At 45.4% G+C, this 26,722-nt stretch overlaps 3 protein-coding genes and 1 long non-coding RNA gene across 4 annotated transcripts in view; 2 read left to right on the plus strand and 2 right to left on the minus strand.

Moving 5' to 3' along the window:
* LOC124280514 (endochitinase 2-like) overlaps positions 1 to 16,693 on the plus strand; it is a 35,216-nt gene extending 18,523 nt beyond the window's left edge. The window contains exons 3-5 of the mRNA XM_046716468.1: positions 13,830 to 14,054; positions 14,462 to 15,673; positions 16,344 to 16,693. Coding sequence (XP_046572424.1) covers positions 13,830 to 14,054; positions 14,462 to 15,654 — 1,418 coding nt within the window. The 3' untranslated portion in view covers positions 15,655 to 15,673; positions 16,344 to 16,693. The remainder of the gene's footprint in view (positions 1 to 13,829; positions 14,055 to 14,461; positions 15,674 to 16,343) is intronic.
* Positions 16,694 to 17,427: 734 nt separating this feature from the next.
* On the plus strand, positions 17,428 to 18,228 carry LOC124280523. The gene is made up of 2 exons (XR_006899698.1): positions 17,428 to 17,941; positions 17,973 to 18,228. It is a non-coding gene; the product is annotated as an uncharacterized LOC124280523 (long non-coding RNA).
* Positions 18,229 to 21,501: 3,273 nt separating this feature from the next.
* LOC124280486 (protein enabled homolog) lies at positions 21,502 to 22,626 on the minus strand. Its single transcript, XM_046716424.1, has one exon. The coding sequence runs from the start codon at positions 22,624 to 22,626 to the stop codon at positions 21,502 to 21,504; it is 1,125 nt and encodes a 374-aa protein (XP_046572380.1).
* Positions 22,627 to 23,969: 1,343 nt separating this feature from the next.
* On the minus strand, positions 23,970 to 25,844 carry LOC124280487 (probable RNA helicase SDE3). Its single transcript, XM_046716425.1, has 2 exons — positions 25,636 to 25,844; positions 23,970 to 24,153 (listed from the first exon to the last, which is right to left on the minus strand). The coding sequence occupies exons 1-2, from the start codon at positions 25,842 to 25,844 to the stop codon at positions 23,970 to 23,972; spliced, it is 393 nt and encodes a 130-aa protein (XP_046572381.1).
* Between the last annotated feature and the right edge of the window lie 878 nt (positions 25,845 to 26,722).

The following is a 26,722-nucleotide window of genomic DNA, read 5'->3' on the forward strand; positions in this document are numbered from 1 at the left end:
TACAGATAGATTCAGTAGACCTGCTATGGTGAGTAAAGATAGATTCAGTAGGCCTGCTATGGTGAGTACAGAAAGATTCAGTAGACCTGCTATGGTGGGTACAGAAAGATTCAGTGGACCTGCTATGGTGGGTACAGAAAGATTCAGTAGACCTGCTATGGTGAGTAAAGATAGATTCAGTAGACCTGCTATGGTGAGTACAGAAAGATTCAGTAGACCTGCTATGGTGGGTACAGATAGATTCAGTAGCCCTTCTATGGTGGGTACAGAAAGATTCAGTAGACCTGCTATGGTGAGTACAGAAAGATTCAGTAGACCTGCTATGGTGAGTACAGAAAGATTCAGTAGACCTGCTATGGTGAGTACAGATAGATTCAGTAGACCTGCTATGGTGAGTAAAGATAGATTCAGTAGACCTGCTATGGTGAGTACAGATAGATTCAGTAGACCTGCTATGGTGAGTAAAGATAGATTCAGTAGACCTGCTATGGTGAGTACATAAAGATTGAGTACAGATAGATTCTGCTACCTGCTATGGTGAGTACAGATAGATTCAGTATACCTGCTATGGTGAGTACAGATAGATTCAGTAGACCTGCTATGGTGAGTAAAGATAGATTCAGTAGACCTGCTATGGTGAGTACAGAAAGATTCAGTGGACCTGCTATGGTGAGTACAGATTTCAGTAGACCTGCTATGGTGGGTACAGAAAGATTCAGACCTGCTATGGTGGGTACAGAAAGATTCAGTAGACCTGCTATGTGGGTGAGATACAGACAGAGATTCAGTGGACCTGCTATGGTGGGTACAGAAAGATTCAGTAGACCTGCTAGGTGAGTAGATTCAGTAGACCTGCTATGGTGAGTACAGATAGATTCAGTGTGGGTGAGTACAGAAAGATTCAGTAGACCTGCTATGGTGAGGTACAGAAAGATTCAGTAGACCTGCTATGGTGAACAGAAGTAGATTCAGTAGACCTGCTATGGTGGGTACAGAAAGATCCAATAGATTATGGTGGGTACAGAAAGATTCAGTGGACCTGCTATAGTGTGTACAGAAAGATTCAGTAGCAGAGAAAGATTCAGTAGACCTGCTATAGTGGGTGGAGAGATTCAGTGGACCTGCTATGGTGGGTACAGAAAGATTCAGTAGACCTGCTATGGTGAAAGATTCAGAAACCTGCTATGGTGTGTACAGATAGGATCCTAGACTATGGTGGGTACAGAAGATTCAGTAGACCTTATAGTGGGTACAGACAGATTGAGACCTGCTATGGTGAGTACAGAAAGATTCAGTAGACCTGCTATGGTGAGTACAGAAAGATTCAGTAGACCTGCTATGGTGAGTACAGATGGTGAGATTCAGTAGGCCTGCTATGGTGGGTACAGAAAGATCCAAGATTCAGTAGGCCTAGACCTGCTATGGTGGTGAGTACAGATAGATTCAGTGGACCTGCTATGTGTGGGTACAGAAAGATTCAGTGGACCTGCTATGGTGGGTACAGATAGATGCAGTAGCCCTTCTATGGTGGGTACAGAAAGATTCAGTAGACCTGCTATGGTGAGTACAGAAAGATTCAGTGAACCTGCTATGGTGGGTACAGAAAGATTCAGTAGACCTGCTATGGTGAGTAAAGATAGATTCAGTAGACCTGCTATGGTGAGTACAGATAGATTCAGTAGCCCTGTAATGGTGGGTACAGATAGGATCATTAGACCTTCAATGGTTGGTACAGATAGATTCAGTAGACCTGCTATAGTGGGTACAGATAGGATCATTAGACCTTCTATGGTGGGTACAGATAGATTCAGTAGACCTGCTATGGTGTGTACAGATAGGATCACTAGACCTTCTATGGTGGGTACATGAAGATTCAGTAGACCTGCTATAGTGGGTACAGACAGATTGAGTAGACCTGCTATGGTGAGTACAGAAAGATTCAGTAGACCTGCTATGGTGAGTACAGAAAGATTCAGTAGACCTGCTATGGTGAGTACAGATAGATTCAGTAGACCTGCTATGGTGAGTACAGAAGGATTCAGTAGACCTGCTATGGTGAGTAAAGATAGATTCAGTAGGCCTGCTGTGGTGAGTACAGAAAGATTCAGCGGACCTGCTATGGTGAGTACAGATAGATTCAGTAGACCTGCTATGGTGGGTACAGAAAGATTCAGTGGACCTGCTATGGTGGGTACAGATAGATTCAGTAGCCCTTCTATAGTGGGTACAGAAAGATTCAGTAGACCTGCTATGGTGAGTACAGAAAGATTCAGTGAACCTGCTATGGTGGGTACAGAAAGATTCAGTAGACCTGCTATGGTGAGTAAAGATAGATTCAGTAGACCTGCTATGGTGAGTACAGATAGATTCAGTAGCCCTTCTATGGTGGGTACAGAAAGATTCAGTAGACCTGCTATGGTGAGTGCAGAAAGATTCAGTAGACCTGCTATGGTGAGTACAGAAAGATTCAGTAGACCTGCTATGGTGAGTACAGATAGATTCAGTAGACCTGCTATGGTGAGTAAAGATAGATTCAGTAGACCTGCTATGGTGAGTACAGATAGATTCAGTAGACCTGCTATGGTGAGTAAAGATAGATTCAGTAGGCCTGCTATGGTGAGTACAGAAAGATTCAGTAGACCTGCTATGGTGGGTACAGAAAGATTCAGTGGACCTGCTATGGTGGGTACAGAAAGATTCAGTAGACCTGCTATGGTGAGTAAAGATAGATTCAGTAGACCTTCTATGGTGAGTACAGAAAGATTCAGTAGACCTGCTATGGTGGGTACAGATAGATTCAGTAGCCCTTCTATGGTGGGTACAGAAAGATTCAGTAGACCTGCTATGGTGAGTACAGAAAGATTCAGTAGACCTGCTATGGTGAGTACAGAAAGATTCAGTAGACCTGCTATGGTGAGTACAGATAGATTCAGTAGACCTGCTATGGTGAGTAAAGATAGATTCAGTAGACCTGCTATGGTGAGTACAGATAGATTCAGTAGACCTGCTATGGTGAGTAAAGATAGATTCAGTAGACCTGCTATGGTGAGTACATAAAGATTCAGTAGACCTGCTATGGTGAGTACAGATAGATTCAGTATACCTGCTATGGTGAGTACAGATAGATTCAGTAGACCTGCTATGGTGAGTAAAGATAGATTCAGTAGACCTGCTATGGTGAGTACAGATAGATTTAGTAGACCTGCTATGGTGGGTACAGATAGATTCAGTAGACCTGCTATGGTGAGTACAGAAAGATTCAGTGGACCTGCTATGGTGAGTACAGATAAATTCAGTAGACCTGCTATGGTGGGTACAGAAAGATTCAGTGGACCTGCTGTGGTGGGTACAGAAAGATTCAGTAGACCTGCTATAGTGGGTACAGAGAGATTCAGTGGACCTGCTATGGTGGGTACAGAAAGATTCAGTAGACCTGCTATGGTGAGTACAGAAAGATTCAGTAGACCTGCTATGGTGAGTACAGATAGATTCAGTGGACCTGCTATGGTGAGTACAGATAGATTCAGTAGACCTGCTATGGTGAGTACAGAAAGATTCAGTAGACCTGCTATGGTGGGTACAGAAAGATTCAGTAGCCCTTCTATGGTGAGTACAGAAAGATTCAGTAGACCTGCTATGGTGGGTACAGAAAGATCCAATAGACCTGCTATGGTGGGTACAGAAAGATCCAATAGACCTGCTATGGTGGGTACAGAAAGATTCAGTGGACCTGCTATAGTGTGTACAGAAAGATTCAGTAGCCCTTCTATGGTGGGTACAGAGAGATTCAGTGGACCTGCTATGGTGGGTACAGAAAGATCCAATAGACCTGCTATGGTGGGTACAGAAAGATTCAGTGGACCTGCTATAGTGTGTACAGAAAGATTCAGTAGCCCTGTAATGGTGGGTACAGATAGGATCATTAGACCTTCAATGGTTGGTACAGATAGATTCAGTAGACCTGCTATAGTGGGTACAGATAGGATCATTAGACCTTCTATGGTGGGTACAGATAGATTCAGTAGACCTGCTATGGTGTGTACAGATAGGATCACTAGACCTTCTATGGTGGGTACATGAAGATTCAGTAGACCTGCTATAGTGGGTACAGACAGATTGAGTAGACCTGCTATGGTGGGTACAGATAGATTCAGTAGCCCTTCTATGGTGAGTAAAGATAGATTCAGTAGACCTGCTATGGTGGGTACAGATAGATTCAGTAGACCTGCTATGGTAAGTACAGATAGATTCAGTAGGCCTGCTATGGTGAGTACAGAAAGATTCAGTAGACCTGCTATGGTGGGTACAGATAGATTCAGTAGACCTGCTATGGTGAGTACAGAAAGATTCAGCGGACCTGCTATGGTGAGTACAGATAGATTCCGTAGACCTGCTATGGTGGGTACAGAAGATTCAGTGGACCTGCTATGGTGGGTACAGATAGATTCAGTAGCCCTTCTATGGTGGGTACAGAAAGATTCAGTAGACCTGCTATGGTGAGTACAGAAAGATTCAGTGGACCTGCTATGGTGGGTACAGAAAGATTCAGTAGACCTGCTATGGTGAGTAAAGATAGATTCAGTAGACCTGCTATGGTGAGTACAGAAAGATTCAGTAGACCTGCTATGGTGAGTACAGATAGATTCAGTGGACCTGCTATGGTGAGTACAGAAAGATTCAGTAGGCCTGCTATGGTGAGTACAGAAAGATTCAGTAGACCTGCTATGGTGGGTACAGAAAGATTCAGTAGACCTGCTATGGTGGGTACAGATAGATTCAGTAGCCCTTCTATGGTGGGTACAGAAAGATTCAGTAGACCTGCTATGGTGAGTACAGACAGATTCAGTAGACCTGCTATGGTGAGTACAGAAAGATTCAGTAGACCTGCTATGGTGAGTACAGATAGATTCAGTAGACCTGCTATGGTGAGTAAAGATAGATTCAGTAGGCCTGCTATGGTGAGTACAGATAGATTCAGTAGACCTGCTATGGTGAGTAAAGATAGATTCAGTAGACCTGCTATGGTGAGTACATAAAGATTCAGTAGACCTGCTATGGTGAGTACAGATAGATTCAGTAGACCTGCTATGGTGAGTACAGATAGATTCAGTAGACCTGCTATGGTGAGTAAAGATAGATTCAGTAGACCTGCTATGGTGAGTACAGATAGATTCAGTAGACCTGCTATGGTGGGTACAGATAGATTCAGTAGACCTGCTATTGTGAGTACAGAAAGATTCAGTGGACCTGCTATGGTGAGTACAGATAGATTCAGTAGACCTGCTATGGTGGGTACAGAAAGATTCAATGGACCTGCTATGGTGGGTACAGAAAGATTCAGTAGACCTGCTATAGTGGGTACAGAGAGATTCAGTGGACCTGCTATGGTGGGTACAGAAAGATTCAGTAGACCTGCTATGGTGAGTACAGAAAGATTCAGTAGACCTGCTATGGTGAGTACAGATAGATTCAGTAGACCTGCTATGGTGAGTACAGATAGATTCAGTAGACCTGCTATGGTGGGTACAGAAAGATTCAGTAGACCTGCTATGGTGGGTACAGAACGATTCAGTAGCCCTTCTATGGTGAGTACAGATAGATTCAGTAGACCTGCTTTGGTGGGTACAGAAAGATCCAATAGACCTGCTATGGTGGGTACAGAAAGATTCAGTGGACCTGCTATAGTGTGCACAGAAAGATTCAGTAGCCCTTCTATGGTGGGTACAGAAAGATTCAGTAGACCTGCTATAGTGGGTACAGAGAGATTCAGTGGACCTGCTGTGGTGGGTACAGAAAGATCCAATAGACCTGCTATGGTGGGTACAGAAAGATTCAGTGGACCTGCTATAGTGTGTACAGAAAGATTCAGTAGCCCTGTAATGGTGGGTACAGATAGGATCATTAGACCTTCAATGGTTGGTACAGATAGATTCAGTAGACCTGCTATAGTGGGTACAGATAGGATCATTAGACCTTCTATGGTGGGTACTGATAGATTCAGTAGACCTGCTATGGTGTGTACAGATAGGATCACTAGACCTTCTATGGTGGGTACATAAAGATTCAGTAGACCTGCTATAGTGGGTACAGACAGATTGAGTAGACCTGCTATGGTGGGTACAGATAGATTCAGTAGCCCTTCTATGGTGAGTACAGAAAGATTCAGTAGACCTGCTATGGTGAGTACAGAAAGATTCAGTAGACCTGCTATGGTGAGTACAGAAAGATTCAGTGGACCTGCTATAGTGTGTACAGAAAGATCCAATAGACCTGCTATGGTGAGTACAGAAAGATTCAGTAGCCCTTCTATGGTGAGTAAAGATAGATTCAGTAGACCTGCTATGGTGAGTACATAAAGATTCAGTAGACCTGTTATGGTGAGTACAGATAGATTCAGTAGACCTGCTATGGTGAGTACATAAAGATTCAGTGGACCTGCTATGGTGGGTACAGAAAGATTCAGTGGACCTACTATGGTGGGTACAGAAAGATTCAGTAGACCTTCTATGGTGAGTAAAGATAGATTCAGTAGACCTGCTATGGTGAGTACAGAAAGATTCAGTAAACCTGCTATGGTGGGTACAGATAGATTCAGTAGCCCTTCTATGGTGGGTACAGAAAGATTCAGTAGACCTGCAATGGTGAGTACAGATAGATTCAGTAGACCTGCTATGGTGAGTAAAGAAAGATTCAGTAGACCTGCTATGGTGAGTACAGATAGATTCAGTAGACCTGCTAAGGTGAGTAAAGATAGATTCAGTAGACCTGCTATGGTGAGTACAGAAAGATTCAGTAGACCTGCTATGGTGGGTACAGAAAGATTCAGTAGACCTGCTATGGTGAGTACAGAAAGATTCAGTAGACCTGCTATGGTGAGTACAGATAGATTCAGTAGACCTGCTATGGTGAGTAAAGATAGATTCAGTAGACCTGCTATGGTAAGTACAGATAGATTCAGTAGACCTGCTATGGTGAGTAAAGATAGATTCAGTAGGCCTGCTATGGTGAGTACAGAAAGATTCAGTAGACCTGCTATGGTGGGTACAGATAGATTCAGTAGACCTGCTATGGTGAGTACAGAAAATATTCAGCGGACCTGCTATGGTGAGTACAGATAGATTCAGTGGACCTGCTATGGTGGGTACAGAAGATTCAGTGGACCTGCTATGGTGGGTACAGATAGATTCAGTAGCCCTTCTATGGTGGGTACAGAAAGATTCAGTAGACCTGCTATGGTGGGTACAGAAAGATTCAGTGGACCTGCTATGGTGGGTACAGAAAGATTCAGTAGACCTGCTATGGTGAGTGAAGATAGATTCAGTAGACCTGCTATGGTGAGTACAGAAAGATTCAGTAGACCTGCTATGGTGAGTACAGATAGATTCAGTAGACCTGCTAAGGTGAGTAAAGATAGATTCAGTAGACCTGCTATGGTGAGTACAGAAAGATCCAATAGACCTGCTATGGTGGGTACAGAAAGATTCAGTAGACCTGCTATGGTGGGTACAGATAGATTCAGTAGCCCTTCTATGGTGGGTACAGAAAGATTCAGTAGACCTGCTATGGTGAGTACAGAAAGATTCAGTAGACCTGCTATGGTGAGTACAGAAAGATTCAGTAGACCTGCTATGGTGTGTACAGATAGGATCACTAGACCTTCTATGGTGGGTACATAAAGATTCAGTAGACCTGCTATAGTGGGTACAAACAGATTGAGTAGACCTGCTATGGTGGGTACAGATAGATTCAGTAGCCCTTCTATGGTGAGTAAAGATAGATTCAGTAGACCTGCTATGGTGGGTACAGATAGATTCAGTAGACCTGCTATGGTGAGTACAGAAAGATTCAGTAGACCTGCTATGGTGAGTACAGAAAGATTCAGTGGACCTGCTATAGTGTGTACAGAAAGATCCAATAGACCTGCTATGGTGAGTACAGAAAGATTCAGTAGCCCTTCTATGGTGAGTAAAGATAGATTCAGTAGACCTGCTATGGTGAGTACATAAAGATTCAGTAGACCTGTTATGGTGAGTACAGATAGATTCAGTAGACCTGCTATAGTGAGTACATAAAGATTCAGTGGACCTGCTATGGTGGGTACAGAAAGATTCAGTGGGCCTGCTATGGTGGGTACAGAAAGATTCGGTAGACCTGTTATGGTGAGTACAGAAAGATTCAGTAGACCTGCTATGGTGAGTACATAAAGATTCAGTAGACCTGCTATGGTGAGTACAGAAAGATTCAGTGGACCTGCTATGGTGGGTACAGAAAGATTCAGTAGACCTTCTATGGTGAGTAAAGATAGATTCAGTAGACCTGCTATGGTGAGTACAGAAAGATTCAGTAAACCTGCTATGGTGGGTACAGATAGATTCAGTAGCCCTTCTATGGTGGGTACAGAAAGATTCAGTAGACCTGCTATGGTGAGTACAGATAGATTCAGTAGACCTGCTATGGTGAGTAAAGATAGATTCAGTAGACCTGCTATGGTGAGTACATAAAGATTCAGTAGACCTGCTATGGTGAGTACAGATAGATTCAGTAGACCTGCTATGGTGAGTACAGATAGATTCAGTAGACCTGCTATGGTGAGTAAAGATAGATTCAGTAGACCTGCTATGGTGAGTACAGATAGATTCAGTAGACCTGCTATGGTGGGTACAGATAGATTCAGTAGACCTGCTATGGTGAGTACAGAAAGATTCAGTGGACCTGCTATGGTGAGTACAGATAGATTCAGTAGACCTGCTATGGTGGGTACAGAAAGATTCAGTGGACCTGCTATAGTGGGTACAGAAAGATTCAGTAGACCTGCTATGGTGAGTAAAGATAGATTCAGTAGACCTGCTATGGTGAGTACATAAAGATTCAGTAGACCTGCTATGGTGAGTACAGATAGATTCAGTAGACCTGCTATGGTGAGTACAGATAGATTCAGTAGACCTGCTATGGTGAGTAAAGATAGATTCAGTAGACCTGCTATGGTGAGTACAGATAGATTCAGTAGACCTGCTATGGTGGGTACAGATAGATTCAGTAGACCTGCTATGATGAGTACAGAATGATTCAGTGGACCTGCTGTTGTGAGTACAGAAAGATTCAGTAGACCTGCTATGGTGGGTACAGAAAGATTCAGTGGACCTGCTATGGTGGGTACAGAAAGATTCTGTAGACCTGCTATAGTGGGTACAGAGAGATTTAGTGGACCTGCTATGGTGGGTACAGAAAGATTCAGTAGACCTGCTATGGTGGGTACAGACCCTGCTATGGTGGGTACAGAAAGATTCAGTAGACCTGCTATGGTGGTACAGAAAGATTCAGTGGACCTGCTATGGTGTGTACAGAAAGATTCAGTAGCCCTGTATGGTGGGTACAGAAAGATTCAGTAGACCTGCTATGGTGAGTACAGATAGATTCAGTGGACCTGCTATGGTGGGTACAGAAAGATTCAGTAGACCTGCTATGGTGAGTACAGAAAGATTCAGTAGACCTGCTATGGTGGGTACAGAAAGATTCAGTAGACCTGCTATGGTGAGTACAGAAAGATTCAGTAGACCTGCTATGGTGGGTACAGAAAGATTCAGTAGACCTGCTATGGTGAGTACAGAAAGATTCAGTAGACCTGCTATGGTGAGTACAGAAAGATTCAGTAGACCTGCTATGGTGGGTACAGAAAGATTCAGTAGACCTGCTATGGTGAGTACAGATAGATTCAGTAGACCTGCTATGGTGGGTACAGAAAGATTCAGTAGACCTGCTATGGTGAGTACAGAGATAGATTCAGTAGACCTGCTATGGTGAGTACAGAAAGATTCAGTAGACCTGCTATGGTGAGTACAGAAAGATTCAGTAGACCTGCTATGGTGAGTACAGATAGATTCAGTAGACCTGCTATGGTGAGTACAGAAAGATTCAGTAGACCTGCTATGGTGAGTACAGATAGATTCAGTGGACCTGCTATGGTGGGTACAGAAAGATTCAGTAGACCTGCTATGGTGAGTACAGAAAGATTCAGTGGACCTGCTATGGTGAGTACAGATAGATTCAGTAGACCTTGCTATGGTGGGTACAGAAAGATTCAGTAGGACCTGCTATGGTGGGTACAGAGATTCAGATTCAGTGGACCTGCTATGGTGGGTACAGAAAGATTCAGTAGACCTGCTATGGTGAGTACAGAAAGATTCAGTAGACCTGCTATGGTGGGTACAGATAGATTCAGTAGACCTGCTATGGTGAGTACAGAAAGATTCAGTAGACCTGCTATGGTGAGTACAGATAGATTCAGTAGACCTGCTATGGTGAGTACAGAAAGATTCAGTAGACCTGCTATAGGGTGGGTACAGATAGATTCAGTAGACCTGCTATGGTGGGTACAGAAAGATTCAGTAGACCTGCTATGGTGAGTACAGAAGATTCAGTAGACCTGCTATGGTGAGTACAGAAAGATTCAGTAGACCTGCTATGGTGAGTACAGATAGATTCAGTAGACCTGCTATGGTGAGTATTCAGTAGACCTGCTAGATAGATTCAGTAGACCTGCTATGGTGAGTACAGATAGATTCAGTAGACCTGCTATGGTGAGTACATAAAGATTCAGTAGACCTGCTATGGTGAGTACAGATAGATTCAGTAGACCTGCTATGGTGAGTACAGATAGATTCAGTAGACCTGCTATGGTGAGTAAAGATAGATTCAGTAGACCTGCTATGGTGAGTACAGATAGATTCAGTAGACCTGCTATGGTGGGTACAGATAGATTCAGTAGACCTGCTATGATGAGTACAGAAAGATTCAGTGGACCTGCTATGGTGAGTACAGAAAGATTCAGTAGACCTGCTATGGTGGGTACAGAAAGATTCAGTGGACCTGCTATGGTGGGTACAGAAAGATTCAGTAGACCTGCTATAGTGGGTACAGAGAGATTTAGTGGACCTGCTATGGTGGGTACAGAAAGATTCAGTAGACCTGCTATGGTGAGTACAGAAAGATTCAGTAGACCTGCTATGGTGAGTACAGATAGATTCAGTGGACCTGCTATGGTGAGTACAGATAGATTCAGTAGACCTGCTATGGTGAGTACAGAAAGATTCAGTAGACCTGCTATGGTGGGTACAGAAAGATTCAGTAGCCCTTCTATGGTGAGTACAGATAGATTCAGTAGACCTGCTATGGTGGGTACAGAAAGATCCAATAGACCTGCTATGGTGGGTACAGAAAGATTCAGTAGACCTGCTATAGTGTGTACAGAAAGATTCAGTAGCCCTTCTATGGTGGGTACAGAAAGATTCAGTAGACCTGCTATAGTGGGTACAGAGAGATTCAGTGGACCTGCTATGGTGGGTACAGAAAGATCCAATAGACCTGCTATGGTGGGTACAGAAAGATTCAGTGGACCTGCTATAGTGTGTACAGAAAGATTCAGTAGCCCTTGTATGGTGGGTACAGAAAGATTCAGTAGACCTGCTATAGTGGGTACAGAGAGATTCAGTGGACCTGCTATGGTGGGTACAGAAAGATTCAGTAGACCTGCTATGGTGAGTACAGAAAGATTCAGTGGACCTGCTATGGTGGGTACAGAAAGGTTCAGTAGACCTGCTATGGTGAGTACAGATAGATTCAGTAGACCTGCTATGGTGGGTACAGAAAGATTCAGTAGACCTGCTATGGTGAGTACTGAAAGATTCAATAGACCTGCTATGGTGTGTACAGATAGGATCACTAGACCTGCTATGGTGGGTACAGAAAGATTCAGAGGACCTGCTATGGTGAGTACAGATAGATTCAGTAGACCTACTATGGTGAGTACAGAAAGATTGAGTAGACCTGCTATGGTGAGTACAGAAAGATCCAATAGACCTGCTATGGTGGGTACAGAAAGGTTCAGTAGACCTGCTATGGTGGGGACAGAAAGATTCAGTAGACCTGCTATTGTGAGTACAGAAAGATTCAGAAGACCTGCTATGGTGAGTACAGAAAGATCCAATAGACCTGCTATGGTGGGTACAGAAAGATCCAATAGACCTGCTATGGTGGGTACAGAAAGATTCAGTAGACCTGCTATGGTGGGTACAGATAGATTCAGTAGCCCTTCTATGGTGGGTACAGAAAGATTCAGTAGACCTGCTATTGTGAGTACAGAAAGATTCAGTAGACCTGCTATGGTGGGTACAGAAAGATTCAGTAGACCTGCTATGGTGAGTACAGAAAGATTCAGTGGACCTGCTATGGTGAGTACAGAAAGATTCAGTGGACCTGCTATGATGAGTACAGAAAGATTCAGTGGACCTGCTATGATGAGTACAGATAGATTCAGTAGACCTGCTATGGTGAGTACAGATAGATTCAGTAGACCTGCTATGGTGAGTACAGAAAGATTCAGTGGACCTGCTATGATGGTTAACCTGGAGGAAAGCAACTTAATGGGAACAATAAAGTCTTATGAAGCTACTTTACCAAGGAGAAAATCATAATTTAAAGAAATTACAACCTTATATAACGGAAGAAGGTGACCTGGGGGAAACAACAACATCTTTATAACGAAACAAGGTGACCTTGGGGAAACACTATCTATATAACGGAACAAGGTGACCTTGGGGAAACACTTTCTATATAACGGGACAAGGTGACCTGGGGGAAACAACAACATCTATATGTGGAAACAAGGTGACCTGGGGGAAACACTATTTATATAACGAAACAAGGTGACCTGGGGGAAACACTTTCTATATAACGGGACAAGGTGACCTGGGGGAAACAACAACATCTATATGTGGAAACAAGGTGACCTGGGGGAAACACTATCTATAATAACTGAACAAGGTGACCTGGGGGAAACAACAGACCTATATAACGAAACAAGGTGACCTGGGGGAAACAACATCTATATGTGGAAACAAGGTGACCTGGGGGAAACACTATCTATATAACGGAACAAGGAGACCTGGGGGAAACAACAGACCTATATAACGAAACAAGGTGACCTGGGGGAAACAACATCTATATGTGGAAACAAGGTGACCTGGGGGAAAGAACAAAATCTATATAACGGAACAAGGTGACCTGGGGGAAACACTATCTATATAACGGAACCAGGTGACCTGGGGGAAACATTATCTATATAACGGAACAAGGTGACCTGGGGGAAACAACAGACCTATATAACGAAGCAAGGTGACCTGGGGGAAACAATAACATCTATATAACGGAACAAGGTGACCTGGGGGAAACAGCAGCATCTATATGTGGAAACAAGGTGACCTGGGGGAAACACTATCTATATAACGGAACAAGGTGACCTGGGGGAAACATTATCTATATAACAGAACAAGGTGACCTGGGGGAAACAACAGACCTATATAACGAAGCAAGGTGACATGGGGGAAACAATAACATCTATATAACGGAACAAGGTGACCTGGGGGAAACAACAGACCTATATAACGAAGCAAGGTGACCTGGGGGAAACAATAACATCTATATAACGGAACAAGGTGACCTGGGGGAAACAGCAGCATCTATATAACGAAACAAGGTGACCTGGGGGAGACACTATCTATATAACGAAGCAAGGTGACCTGGGGGACACAACAACATCTATATAACGAAACAACGTGACCTGGGGGAAACAGCAGCATCTATATAACGAAGCAAGGTGACCTGGGGAAACAACAGCGTCTATATAACTAAACATGGTGACCTGATGGAAACAACAGCATCTATATAACGAAACAAGATGATCTTGGGGAAACAACAGCATCTATACAACGAAACAAGGAAACAACATAATGTGACAAACTGTTTACCGCCACTTCCTCCATAACGTGTTTCAGGAAACAGGTTGAGGGAGTTCCACGTTACCATGCACATGGTTGACCCTGAGACGTGTGATGCACAGAATCTCTGTTTGTATTATCCTGCATCCTTTGAAAATGGAGAGACCAGAGTTCTCCACTGTGACCAGCCAACGGTGGGACGATATGTCAGGATCACAAAATACAATCAGTCGTCTGCCCTTGAATTGTGTAACGTTATCATAAGGGGGCAGCCAGTTCGAGGTACGTCACATGATAGGTCCCGAGTGAATCCGTGTGTGTATGCGTGTGCTTGTGCATGTGCACGTGCGTGTGTCTATGGTAATGACAGTTTATGCATTTTCTCTGAAACGAAAGAGCCTATAAAGAAGAACCACTGAGTGCGCGATCCCAACATTATAAGTGCTCGTAGAAAGTAAATGAGCCTATCTTGTAAAATTTACCCCCACCTGCGTAGATCGATGCTCATGCTGTTGATCAGTGGATTGTCTGGTCCAGACATGATTATTTACAGGCTGGAATATTGCTGATCGGCGTTAAACATCCATGCGAATAATCAGCTATTTGTCTTTTGTTCATTTAAGTGACATCCCCAAAACCAACGACAGCAGCATGTTTGACTATTGCCACGACTGTGATATCATCCTCAGGTTCAACAACAACCACAGACATCACCTCGACCGTGACACCAGCCTCACGTGCAGCAACAACCACAGACATCACCTCGACCGTGACACCAGCCTCAAGTGCAGCAACAACCACAGACATCACCTCGACCGTGACACCAGCCTCAAGTGCAGCAACAACAACGGATATAACCACGACCGTGACACCAGCCTCAAGTGGAACAACAGATATCACCACTACCGTGACACCAGCCTCACGTGCAACAACAACCACAGACATCACCTCGACCGTGACACCAGCCTCAAGTGCAGCAACAACAACGGATATAACCACGACCGTGACACCAGCCTCAAGTGGAACAACAGATATCACCACTACCGTGACACCAGCCTCACGTGCAACAACAACCACAGACATCACCTCGACCGTGACACCAGCCTCAAGTGCAGCAACAACAACGGATATCACCACGACCGTGACACCAGCCTCAAGTGCAGCAACAACCACGGATATCACCACGACCGTGACACCAGCCTCACGTGCAACAACAACCACAGACATCACCACGACCGTGACACCAGCCTCACGTGCAGCAACAACAACGGATATCACCACTACCGTGACACCAGCCTCACGTGCAGCAACAACAACGGATATCACCACTACCGTGACACCAGCCTCAAGTGCAGCAACAACCACAGACATCACCACGACCGTGACACCAGCCTCACGTGCAACAACAACCACAGACATCACCACGACCGTGACACCAGCCTCACGTGCAACAACAACCACGGATATCACCTCGACCGTGACACCAGCCTCAAGTGCAACAACAACCACAGATATCACCACTACCGTGACACCAGCCTCACGTGCAGCAACAGCAAGCACTGAGCTCGCCATTCCATACAACCCTTTCCCACAGCGCAAGATTGTGGTGAAGTGTATGTGCCAATGTAAAGATTCGTCGCTTCCCTCAGACGTCAAGCAAGTGGCAGAAGCTGCGCGGGTGATCAAGAAGAAGCTGGAAGTTGAGGCGAGGACTTTGAGCAAGTATGTTCAGAAGAAGAAGAGCGCTAAAGACGAGCGGTCTTCCTCCACCAACATGGGGTATCTGGCCATATCACTCATGTGTGTTCTATTCGGAGCAGTGGTCATACCTGACGTGGTCAGTGTGATTACAGCCAAATACATCAACATCAAGGGAATGTGATACCGCGGTATTGTACCTGGTCAGTATCAGATATATTCAATAATATAAGGGAATGTGATACCGCGGTATTGTACCTGGTCAGTATCAGATATATTCAATAATATAAGGGGAGTGTGATACCGCGGTATTGTACCTGGTCAGTATCAGATATATTCAATAATATAAGGGGAGTGTGATACCGCGGTATTGTACCTGGTCAGTATCAGATATATTCAATAATATAAGGGGAGTGTGATACCGCGGTATTGTACCTGGTCAGTATCAGATATATTCAATAATATAAGGGGAGTGTGATACCGTGGTATTCTACCTGGTCAGTATCAGATATGTACAACAATCTAAGGGGAGCATGATATTCTCTTAAATATTCTTTTTATGATTTTTCAAGTAAAATTAAACCTGAAGAAAAATGAAAGGTGGATTCAAAGGAATATCTCTCAAATTTGTGATCTTGTCGATGAAAATGGCAGTTATCTGTCTGTGGTTGATTTTAATGAAAGGTATCAATTGAATGTGTCTTTTTTAGAATGCTATGGTGTCATTAGCTCTATAAGAAAATATTTTGCTGGCTTGTCAATTGTGAAAGAAAACACTGGACAATGTGCAGGAAATACACCAATTACTCGGTTGTTACTTTCAATTAATCAAGGTTCAAAAGCCTATTACTACATTCTTTGTTCTTCAAATAGGACACCAAGAGCACAGTTAAAGTGGCAAGAGGATTTTCAGTGTGGTCTTGACTGGAACTGTATTTTCCCATTCCTAAAATCGTTTAAATCAACACAAGACACCAAACTGAGATGGTTCGAATACAGGATACTCCGTAGAATTAACTACCAATACATTTCTTTAAAAAATTAAAATAAAAGATTCTAACTTATGTTCATTCTGTAATGAAGAAAAGGAATCTATTTGTCACTTGTTATGAGAATGTGAATTTGTGCAAACCATATGGTCAAATTTTTTATCATGGTTAACAGAAGGTTGTGACCCTATCCATAATCTCAAACTCACTATGGAACTGATAATTTTTGGCTGTTTTTACTGACTCTGTTTTTGACTTGTTCATATTATTGGGAAAAAATTACTTGTACAAATGCAAGCTCAATTCTGTTTTACCAAATATTGCTCAGTTCAGGAGTGACTTGAGATTGAGATATAGTATTGAAAAATGTATTTTCTTTAACAAAAGCTGTAACTCCGAATTTTATTCCAAATGGCTCTTATATCATGGCTTATTCAAAGACGACTGAATTAATTATATTCTTAATATGTTTGATAATTTTTTTGAAAATCTTGCATTTGTGTGAATGGTGAGTGAATGGATTGTCATGTTTCGTAAAGAATTCCACCTGTATCCCATTAAATTACTGTATATCTTCAGACTGAGCTGTCCCCTGGCTGCTTAGTTTTGACTGTAACAGGGATTCAGAAATAAAATTTAAATTACAAAAAAATAAAATGTATTCGCGTAAATGCAACTCAAATGTGTGTGTGTGTGTGTGTGTGTGTGTGTGTGTGTGTGTGTGTGTGTGTGTGTGTGTGTGTGTGTGTGTGTGTGTGTGTGTGTGTGTGTGTGTGTGTGTGTGTGTGTGTGTGTGTGTGTGTGTGTGTGTGTGTGTGAAAAAAAAATTGGGGGAGCACCCATTTTGTTCTGCGTAGGTAGGGAGGTCAGCAGTTTTGTACACATGTATTTGGGGGGTCAGCAATTTTGTACATTAACATGTTAAAAAATTATGCTTCATTGATTTTGTACATGATATGCAAGGGTGGATCACTTATTTTGTACATAAATTTTAGGGGGGAGGCATTCACATTGTCCATGCTTCTGCATAAAAAGCATCATCATCCCACCCCACCACCCTTGCCATATATTATAAACGGTCCCTTATTTAAACTCGTTTTTACCAAGCACAGTAGACCTTTGGGATGCTTTACCGAATGACATTAAATGATACAATCTCAAAAAACATTTGCTGAAAAAGTAACACCCAAGTCAGGATTTTCATTTGAGTATGATCTGAATTATGAAAGTCGATTTTGTCAAATTATTCATTGTAGGCTTCGTCTAGGCTGTACTGATCTAAATTATCATAAATTTGAAAGACATATCTCAAACGATCCTTCCTGTTCGTACGGCGTTTATCGTGAAGATACACAACACTATCTGCTTGCCTGTCCAAACTACGCTGTGTTAAGAAATGATGCGGTTTATTACAAAAATGGGTACAGCTTAAACACAATTCTATATGGGAATAGTGAAATATTTGATCTTGATGACCTAGCTGTCTTAAAATCTGTTTACCTCTTCATCACAGCTTCTTGTAGATTTGGTACCAAATATGGTTGAAGAATTGTTAGCTTTAAGAAATATATCGGTTGTTATGATGGAATTGCTGTTGAAATATAAATTATCATCTGACTGTACATTAACCTTGTGATTTGTCATGTGATTATCCTGTATGTTAATTTTGGTTTATTTACCTTTGCAAATTGTACTGGAGCGGCATTAATACAAGTTTGTAGCTTGTTTGCCAATCCATTCGTTTCACGAATAAATATGTTTAAACTATATTCTCTCAAGCTTCTCTCTGCATTACAACGCTGTTTCTAAAGTTGCTAAACAAATGACAAGATGTCTATATACGTATATGTACACATATTGTTCATAGAATCAGTTATAAAACCAGCTTCAGTCTGGGCTAGTACAAGCAGCCACACATACACACGCATGCACGTCGTCATATGAGTGAAATATTCTTAAGTGCGACGTTAAACCCCATTTCACCTCTCATAGAATCAGTAGAATTAACCATAGAAAGAGATTTCATACAGTCCTCAGGTTCACCAACTATCTCGGCATACTGAACCTCTGTGAATAACGGCAAATCTAAACCAAAAAGAACCAAAAGGGTAGTTTATTCTGAGAAGCAAACATGGCAAGCAACTGACTCATTTTGTGCATTTTGTAGTTTCGACAACTATGGTGGTATAGTGTCAACAGCCTTCGACATGATTTGTGGTCCTGGCACCCGGTTGGTGGTTGCAGGACAGCCTGCCTTGCAACACCTCCAATGTACACTGGTGTTGCGTCTCTTCCGTATTCTGAGCTTATAACCTTGATATACACGATTACGACCACCTTGCGTATTAGGAATGAACTCTAGAACTCATGAACTCATTCTCCTGTGTAATATATAGCTGAGTTTTATTCAGTGACATTAATTCAACATGTTAAATTGGTGAGTTGAGTTCATCAGTCTGACAATCTATCAGTTGGAATCTCTCCCTACGCCATGAGTTTAGTTTATGAGACGACCCCTTTCCTTACAACAACATCACTAATCCTAACCCTCTACAGGCTGCCTGCACAGTGAGGATAAACCGTGTATTAGGCAGATTACCTATTGAAATACAGTACAACCAGAAATTATTGAGAATTTAAAGATTGTAATTTTCTTTTTTCCACTCATTACTCACGTATTAAATGTGAATATTAGCAGAACATAACTCCAGATTCAAAGACAGGTGAACAGTCAGTATTTTGTCAAGTCACCATGGGCAGCAATGCAGGCTTCAATGCGGCGGGGCATACTACTAAGAAGTTTGAAAGTCGTGGTCCATGCTGTCCCAATATCGGACCACCTCTTCTTTCATTTCAGCAATATTTGTCAGATTTTTCTTATTTACACTTTCCTTCATAAGTCCCCAAACATTTTCTATTGGATTTAGGTCAGGGCTATAGCTTGGCCAATCTAATAATGTCATAGTTTGGATCCGAAACCAGGCCTGTGAATGCTTTGAACGATGTTTTGGGTCGTTGTCCTGCTGGAAAATCCAAACATTTCCATAGAACACGTGAGCAGATGGAAGTAAATGTCCTCGAGAATATATGTGTACCGCTCACTGTTCATATTCCCTTCAAATACACAGAGGGGCGTTGCCCCTAACACAGATATGCCACCCCACACGTTAAATTTCGGACTGTACTTTGGGCGCTGAGACAAAGGTTTTTCAGTTTGTTTGGTCCCGAATTTCAGTGTATTAGGAAACCGCCACACAGAACTTTCATCTGAGAAAAACACATTGTCCCAGTTAAAATTTCTCTGCTGTAAGCACCAGTTCAACCTTCGCTCCTTTTGTTCAGGACTTTTCTGCCAACCCATTGCATGCAGCTCAGTTCTAATTGTCACCTTACAGACAGCCACAGTTCCTCTATCAATCATATCCAGCCTTAAGTTTTCTAAACTCCTTCGTTTGTTTAGAAACAAGAATACCAAGCCGCCTCCTGTCACCGACAGTCAATTTTCTGGGCCTACCTGCGCCTCCCTGGTGCTCAATGCCATATCCATTTGCAATATTTTTCAAAACACGATAAACAGTGGACAAAGGGATGCCTGTTCTACTTGAAATCACTTTAGCTGATCTGATGTCCTTTTTATAATACTCTAAAATCTACTTCCTCTTCTCTAAATCATCCATACTGAGGATCACTGAAAATGTCGTCTGCTAGCAAGTAAACAAAGGGGGATAACTCTTCACAAACTAATGAAAAAGGATAAACGGAGTTGTCTCTCTTGAATGAAACCAAGCACTTGATAGCTGGTCAAGGTTGTTTATACTAGAAATCCAATTAAACATATTCCTAAAATTCTCAATAATTTCTGGTCATACTATACTAGCCACATAAAGAAACTGTGCATTGTCAAATATTATCCCAGTTGATAAGTACGATAACAATGTCAAAGGTACATATAAACTTTAATGGAGGGATCATGAGACCATAACAAGTCGGGAGAATTTCAATTGAAAAGACAATCACAATGACGTCACGAGTCCACAAGCGGGGCAGGGGTCAAACGACCATGTCACAAGCTCAATAACGGGTATGTCCACCATCGGCATTGAGAACAGCAGTGCATCGACGACGCATAGAGCCTATCAAACGTGCAAGGAAGGCTTGTGGGATGTCACGCCAGATTCTCTCAAGTTCTGTTGCAAGGTCAAGGACGTTATCTGGCGGATGAGGAAGACGGCGTAGACGTCGATCCATCTCGTCCCAAACATGCTCTATCGGGGAGAGATCCGGTGAATGTGCAGGCCAAGGCAGTAAGTCAACGTTGTGGTGTTGCAAGAAATCCATAGCAACCCTTGCCATATGAGGGCGGGCATTGTCCTGTTGGAATGTTAACCAAGGGCCATGACGTTGCAGAAAAGGAATTGCCACAGGTCGAAGAATCTGATCCCTGTAGCCCACACAAGTTAAGTTGCCCTGAACAATCACCAAAGGAGTTCTTTGGTGTGTTGTTATTCCACCCCAAAACATCACGGAACCACCACCAAAGCGATTCCTCTCCAAGACACAGGCCTGTGCATAACGTTCTCCCACGCGTCTATAGGCACGTTGACGTCCATCACTATGGGAAATGTTAAACCTGGACTCATCTGTAAAAACAACATTTCTCCACATGCGTGCATGTTGGAAACATGTCACTAACCTCTGAGTTTAAATCCTTTTGTGTCTACACAGGTTTGATCAATTTAAATTTTAAATTTTTGTATGCACAGTTTCTTTATGTGCCTAGTATATATATATCTATGTAAGGGTTCATTTGCACGAAGGCGAATTTTTTCGGCGTGTATAAACATTGATCGAATTTCGTTTTCGCCTTCATGCGAATGGTGGTCCTTTCCCAATTACCACGAACAATAGGGGACTGAGCGTTTGTTTAAGCTCCCTCGATGAGGGCGAAGGGATAATTCGAACAAGTTGAAAACCAAACTATTAAGTTAAGATATTATATTCAAGGTAATAGATCCGATAGCGGTGTGAGGACGGACAATGTCCTATAGAGGAGAGGTCCGGTAGCGGTGTGAGGACGAACAATGTTTTGTAGGGGAGAGGTCCGGTAGCGGTGTGAGGACGGATAATGTCCTGTAGGGGAGAGGTCCATTAGCGGTGTGAGGACGGACAATCTCCTGTAGGGGAGAGGTCCGGTAGCGGTGTGAGGACGGACAATGTCCTGTAGGGGAGAGGTCGGGTAGCGGTGTGAGGACGGACAATGTTCTGTAGGGGAGAGGTCCGGTAGCGGTGTGAGGACAGACAATCTCCTGTAGGGGAGAGGTCCGGTAGCGGTGTGAGGACGGACAATCTCCTGTAGGGGAGAGGTCCGGTAGCGGTGTGAGGACAGACAATGTCCTGTAGGGGAGAGGTCGGGTAGCGGTGTGAGGACGGACAATGTTCTGTAGGGGAGAGGTCCGGTAGCGGTGTGAGGACAGACAATGTCCTGTAGGGGAGAGGTCCGGTAGCGGTGTGAGGACGGACAATCTCCTGTAGGGGAGAGGTCCGGTAGCGGTGTGAGGACGGACAATCTCCTGTAGGGGAGAGGTCCGGTAGCGGTGTGAGGACGGACAATGTTCTGTAGGGGAGAGGTCCGGTAGAGGTGTGAGGACGGACAATCTCCTGTAGGGGAGAGGTCCGGTAGCGGTGTGAGGACGGACAATGTCCTGTAGGGGAGAGGTCCGGTAGCGGTGTGAGGACGGACAATCTCCTGTAGGGGAGAGGTCCGGTAGCGGTGGGAGGACGGACAATGTCCTATAGGGGAGAGGTCCGGTAGCGGTGTGAGGACGGACAATCTCCTGTAGGGGAGAGGTCCGGTAGCGGTGTGAGGACGGACAATCTCCTGTAGGGAGAGGTCGGGTAGCGGTGTGAGGACGGACAATGTCCTGTAAGGGAGAGGTCAGTCGGGTAGCGGTGTGAGGACGGACAATGTCCTGTAGGGGAGAGGTCCGGTAGCGGTGTGAGGACGGACAATCTCCTGTAGGGAGAGAGGTCCGGTAGGGGTGTGAGGACGGACAATGTTCTGTAGGGGAGAGGTCCGGTAGCGGTGTGAGGACGGACAATCTCCCAGTAGGGAGGTCCGGTAGCGGTGTGAGGACAGACAATCTCCTTTCCTCCATCCATCCATCCATCCATCCATCCATCCATCCATCCACCATCCATCCACTCCTTCCATTCCTCCACCTCCATCCACCATCCATCCACTCCTCCATCCACTCTTCCATCCATCCATCCTTCCATCCTCCTTCCACTCATTTCCATCCACTCATCTCTTCCATCCTTCCTCCGTCCTCCATCCATCCACCCTCCACCCTGTCCATCCATCCCCATCCACCATCCTCTCATTCCATCCATCCATCCACCATCCATTCTCCACCCTCCATCCATCCATCCAATCCATTCCTTCCATCCACTCCATCCATCCACCGTCACTCTTTCCTCCATCCTCCATCCACTCCATCCACCCATCAGTCCATCCTCCTTCCTCCATCCTTCCATCCATGTCCTCGGTCCATCCATCACTCTCCATCCCTCCACCATCCTGTCCTCCATCCACTCACCTCCATCCTCCTCCATCCACTCCTTCCATCCTCCATCCATCCATCCATCCACTCCATCCTCCATCCATCCATCCATCCTCCACCCTCCACCATCCTCCTTCCATCCATTCCTCCGTCCATCCATCCATCCATCCATTCCACTCCTTCCATCCGGTCCATCCATCCATCCATGCCTCCATCCATCCATCCATCCACTCCATCTTGTCCATCCACTCCATCCATCCATCCATCCATCCATCCATCCGCTCCATCCATTCCATCCTTCATTCCTCCTCATCCATCCATCCATTCCACTCCTCCCATCCCATCCTTCCATCCATCCATCCATCCATCCATCTTCGGTCCATCCATCCTCCATTCCATCCACTCCTTGTCCATCCATCCATCCTCCATCCACTCCACCATCCACTCCATCCTCACCATCCATCCACTCCTTCCATCCTTCCTCCATCCATCCTTCCTCCTCCATTCCTTCCTCCATCCTCCACCCCTCCACTCCATCCACCATCCACCCTCCTCCATCCATCCACTCCATCAGTCCATCCTTCCTTCCATCCACTCCACTCATTCCATCCATCCATCCATCCAGTCCATCCATCCATCCCTCCATCACTCCATCCTCCATCCATCCACTCCTCCATCCATCCCATCCATCCACCATCCACTCATCCATCCATCCTTCCTTATCCATCCATCACTCCATCCACTCCTTTCCTTCCATCCGGTCGTCCATCCACTCATCCTCCACCCTTATCCACCATCCATCCATCCTTTCCTCCCATCCATTCTTTCCACTTCCGGTCCCTCCATCCATCCACCTCCATCCACTCACCATCCATTCCATTTCCACCATCCCGTCCATCCTTCCATCCATTCCATCCATCCACTCCATCCTTCCATCCATCCTTCCTCCATCATCCACCTCCACCATCCATCCATCCATCCACTCCATCCATCCTATCCACTCCATCCACTCCCATCCATCCACTCCGTCCATCCTCCTCCTTTATCCGTTCCGTCCCTCCATCCATCCACTCCGTCCCATCCATCGTCCACCGTCCCACCCCATCGGTCGGTCCATCCATCCATCCATCCATCCTCCGTCCATCCACTCATCCATCCATCCATCCACCTCCATCCACTCCTCCATCCATCTTCCATCCATCCTTTCCATCCTCCTCCACCATCCATCCATCCATCCATCCTCCATCCACCTCCATCCATTCCATCCATCCATCCATCCATCCATCCACCATCCCTCCATCCACCATCCTCCCATCCATCCCTCCACCATCCACTCCACCATCCATCCATCCTCTCCATCCATCCATCCATTCCATCCTCCTTCCATCCACTCCATCCATCCACCTCCATCCATCCATCCATCCATCCATTCCTTCCATCCATCTTCCATCTCCATCCTCATCCATTCCATCCATCCATCCTCCATCCATCCATCCATCCATCCATCCATCCATCCATCCATCCATCCATCATCCATCCATCCATCCACTCCATCCATCCACACTCCATCCATCCACTCCATCCTCCATCCACTCCTCCATCCACTCCATCCATCCTCCATCCTTTTCCATCCATCCATCCTCCATCCATCCACCATCCATCCATCCATCCATCCTCCATCCATCCATCCATCCTCCATCCATCCATCCATCCATCCACCATCCATCCTTCCATCCTTCATCCACCTTCCATCCACTCCATCCTGTCCTCCATCCATCCATCCATCCATCCATCCATCCACCATCCATCCATTTCCATCCATCCTCCATCCACTCCATTCCATCCATTCCATCCATCCATCCACCATCCCATTCCATCCATCCATCCCTTCCATCCATCCTCCACTCCATCCATCCATCCACTCGTCCATCCATCCACCATCCACTCCATCCATTCCATCCATCCATCCTCCATCCTTCGGTCCATCCACTCCATCCATCCTCCATCCACTCCATCCATTCCAGTCCATCCATCCACTCCATTTTCCTTCCATCCATCCACTCCATCCATCCACCCATCCATCCATCCATTCCATTCCATCCACTCCATCCATCCTTCCATCCACTCCTCCTTCCATCCATCCTTCCACTCCATCGTCCACCTCCATCCATTCCTCCATCCATCCATCCACCTTCCATCCGTCCATCCACTCCATCCACCATCCATCCCACTCCATCCATCCTGTCCATCCACTTCCTCCATCCATCCATTCTCCATCCTTGTCCATCCATCCATCCACTCCTTCCATCCATCCACTGTCCCTCCACTCCATCCACCTCCATCCACTCCATCATCCATCCATCCATCCTTTCCATCCTTCCTCCATCCATCCATCTTCCATCCTCCAGTCCTTTTCCTCCATCCACTCATCCATCCATCCACTCCTTCCATCCACTCCTCCATCCTCCATCCACCTTCCATCCACTCCATCCTTTCCATCCATCCTCCTCCACTCCACTCCGGCCACGTCCATCCTCACCCGGTCCTTGTCCGGTCCATCCTCGGTCCATCCATCCACTCCATCCAGTCCTCCATCCATCCACCCCATCCACTCACCTCCATCCATCCACTCCGTCCACTCCATCCTCGTCCTCACTGTCGGTCCATCCATCCGGTCCCTCCATCCACCTCGTCCATTTGTCCATCCTCCTCCTGTCGGTCCGTCGTCCATCCTTCAGTCGTCCATCCTTGTCCCATCCCATCCACTCCGTCCATCCTTCGGTCGTCAGTCGTCGGTCATCCATCCGTTGTCCGTCCGTCGTCATCCACGCCCATCCACTCCATCCGTCCTTCGTTCAGTCGTCGGTCCATCGTCCGCGTCCGTCCGTCGGGTCGGTCGTCGTCGATTCCGTTCCGTCGTCGTCGTCGGTCGGTCCGTCGTTATCGGTCGGTCATCGTCCGTCGTCATCCATCGGTCGTCCCATCCGTCGGTCGTCCATCCACCTCGTCCGCATCCGGTCGTCCATCCGCCGTCCGTCGTCCATCCGGTCGTCATCCACGTCCGTCGGTCGTCCGTCTCCGTCGTCGGTCGTCCGTCCGTCCGTCCACCTCGTCGGTCGTCCGTCCACCATCCGTCGGTCCGTCAGTCCGTCGGTCGTCCCCCGTCAGTCCGTCGTCGTCGGTCCGTCTTCCGTCGTCCGTCCGTCAGTCGTCCACTCTCCACCCCATCCACTCCCGCCATCCCTTACGCCATCCGCTCACCCATCAGTCACCCCATCACTCACCCCCATCACTCACCCCATCCTCACCCCATCCTCGTCGTCCATCCACTCACCCCATCACTCACCCCATCACTCACACCCATCACTCACTCCATCCACTCCACCCCATCACTCACCATCATCACTCACCCCATCACTCACCCCATCACTCCACCCCATCACTCACCCCATCACTCACTCATCCCATCCATCCTCACCCATCAATCACCTCATCAGTCGTCCCATCACTCACCCTATCAATCACCCCATCACTCACCTCATCACTCACCTCATCAGTCGTCCCATCACTCACACCATCACTCACACCATCACTCACCCCATCACTCACCCCATCAATCACCCCATCACTCACCCCATCACTCACCTCATCAGTCGTCCAATCACTCACCCCATCACTCACCCCATCAATCACACCATCACTC

Source organism: Haliotis rubra, unplaced genomic scaffold (assembly GCF_003918875.1).
Source record: "Haliotis rubra isolate DU_JTF1 unplaced genomic scaffold, ASM391887v1 Scf269, whole genome shotgun sequence".
NCBI lineage: Eukaryota > Metazoa > Mollusca > Gastropoda > Lepetellida > Haliotidae > Haliotis > Haliotis rubra.

Excerpts from the sequence above, each read along its gene's own strand:
- LOC124280487 (XM_046716425.1), bottom strand. The coding sequence starts at position 25,844 with ATGACGACGGACGGACAACGGATGGATGACCGACGACTGACGACCGAA. Across the intron at positions 24,154-25,635 it reads GACGGAGTGGATGGATGGAG|GATGGATGGATGGATGGATG; the intron begins GTGAGTGGATGG and ends GGATGGACGGAG.
- LOC124280486 (XM_046716424.1), bottom strand. The coding sequence starts at position 22,626 with ATGGATGGATGGATGGAGGAAAGGAGATTGTCTGTCCTCACACCGCTA.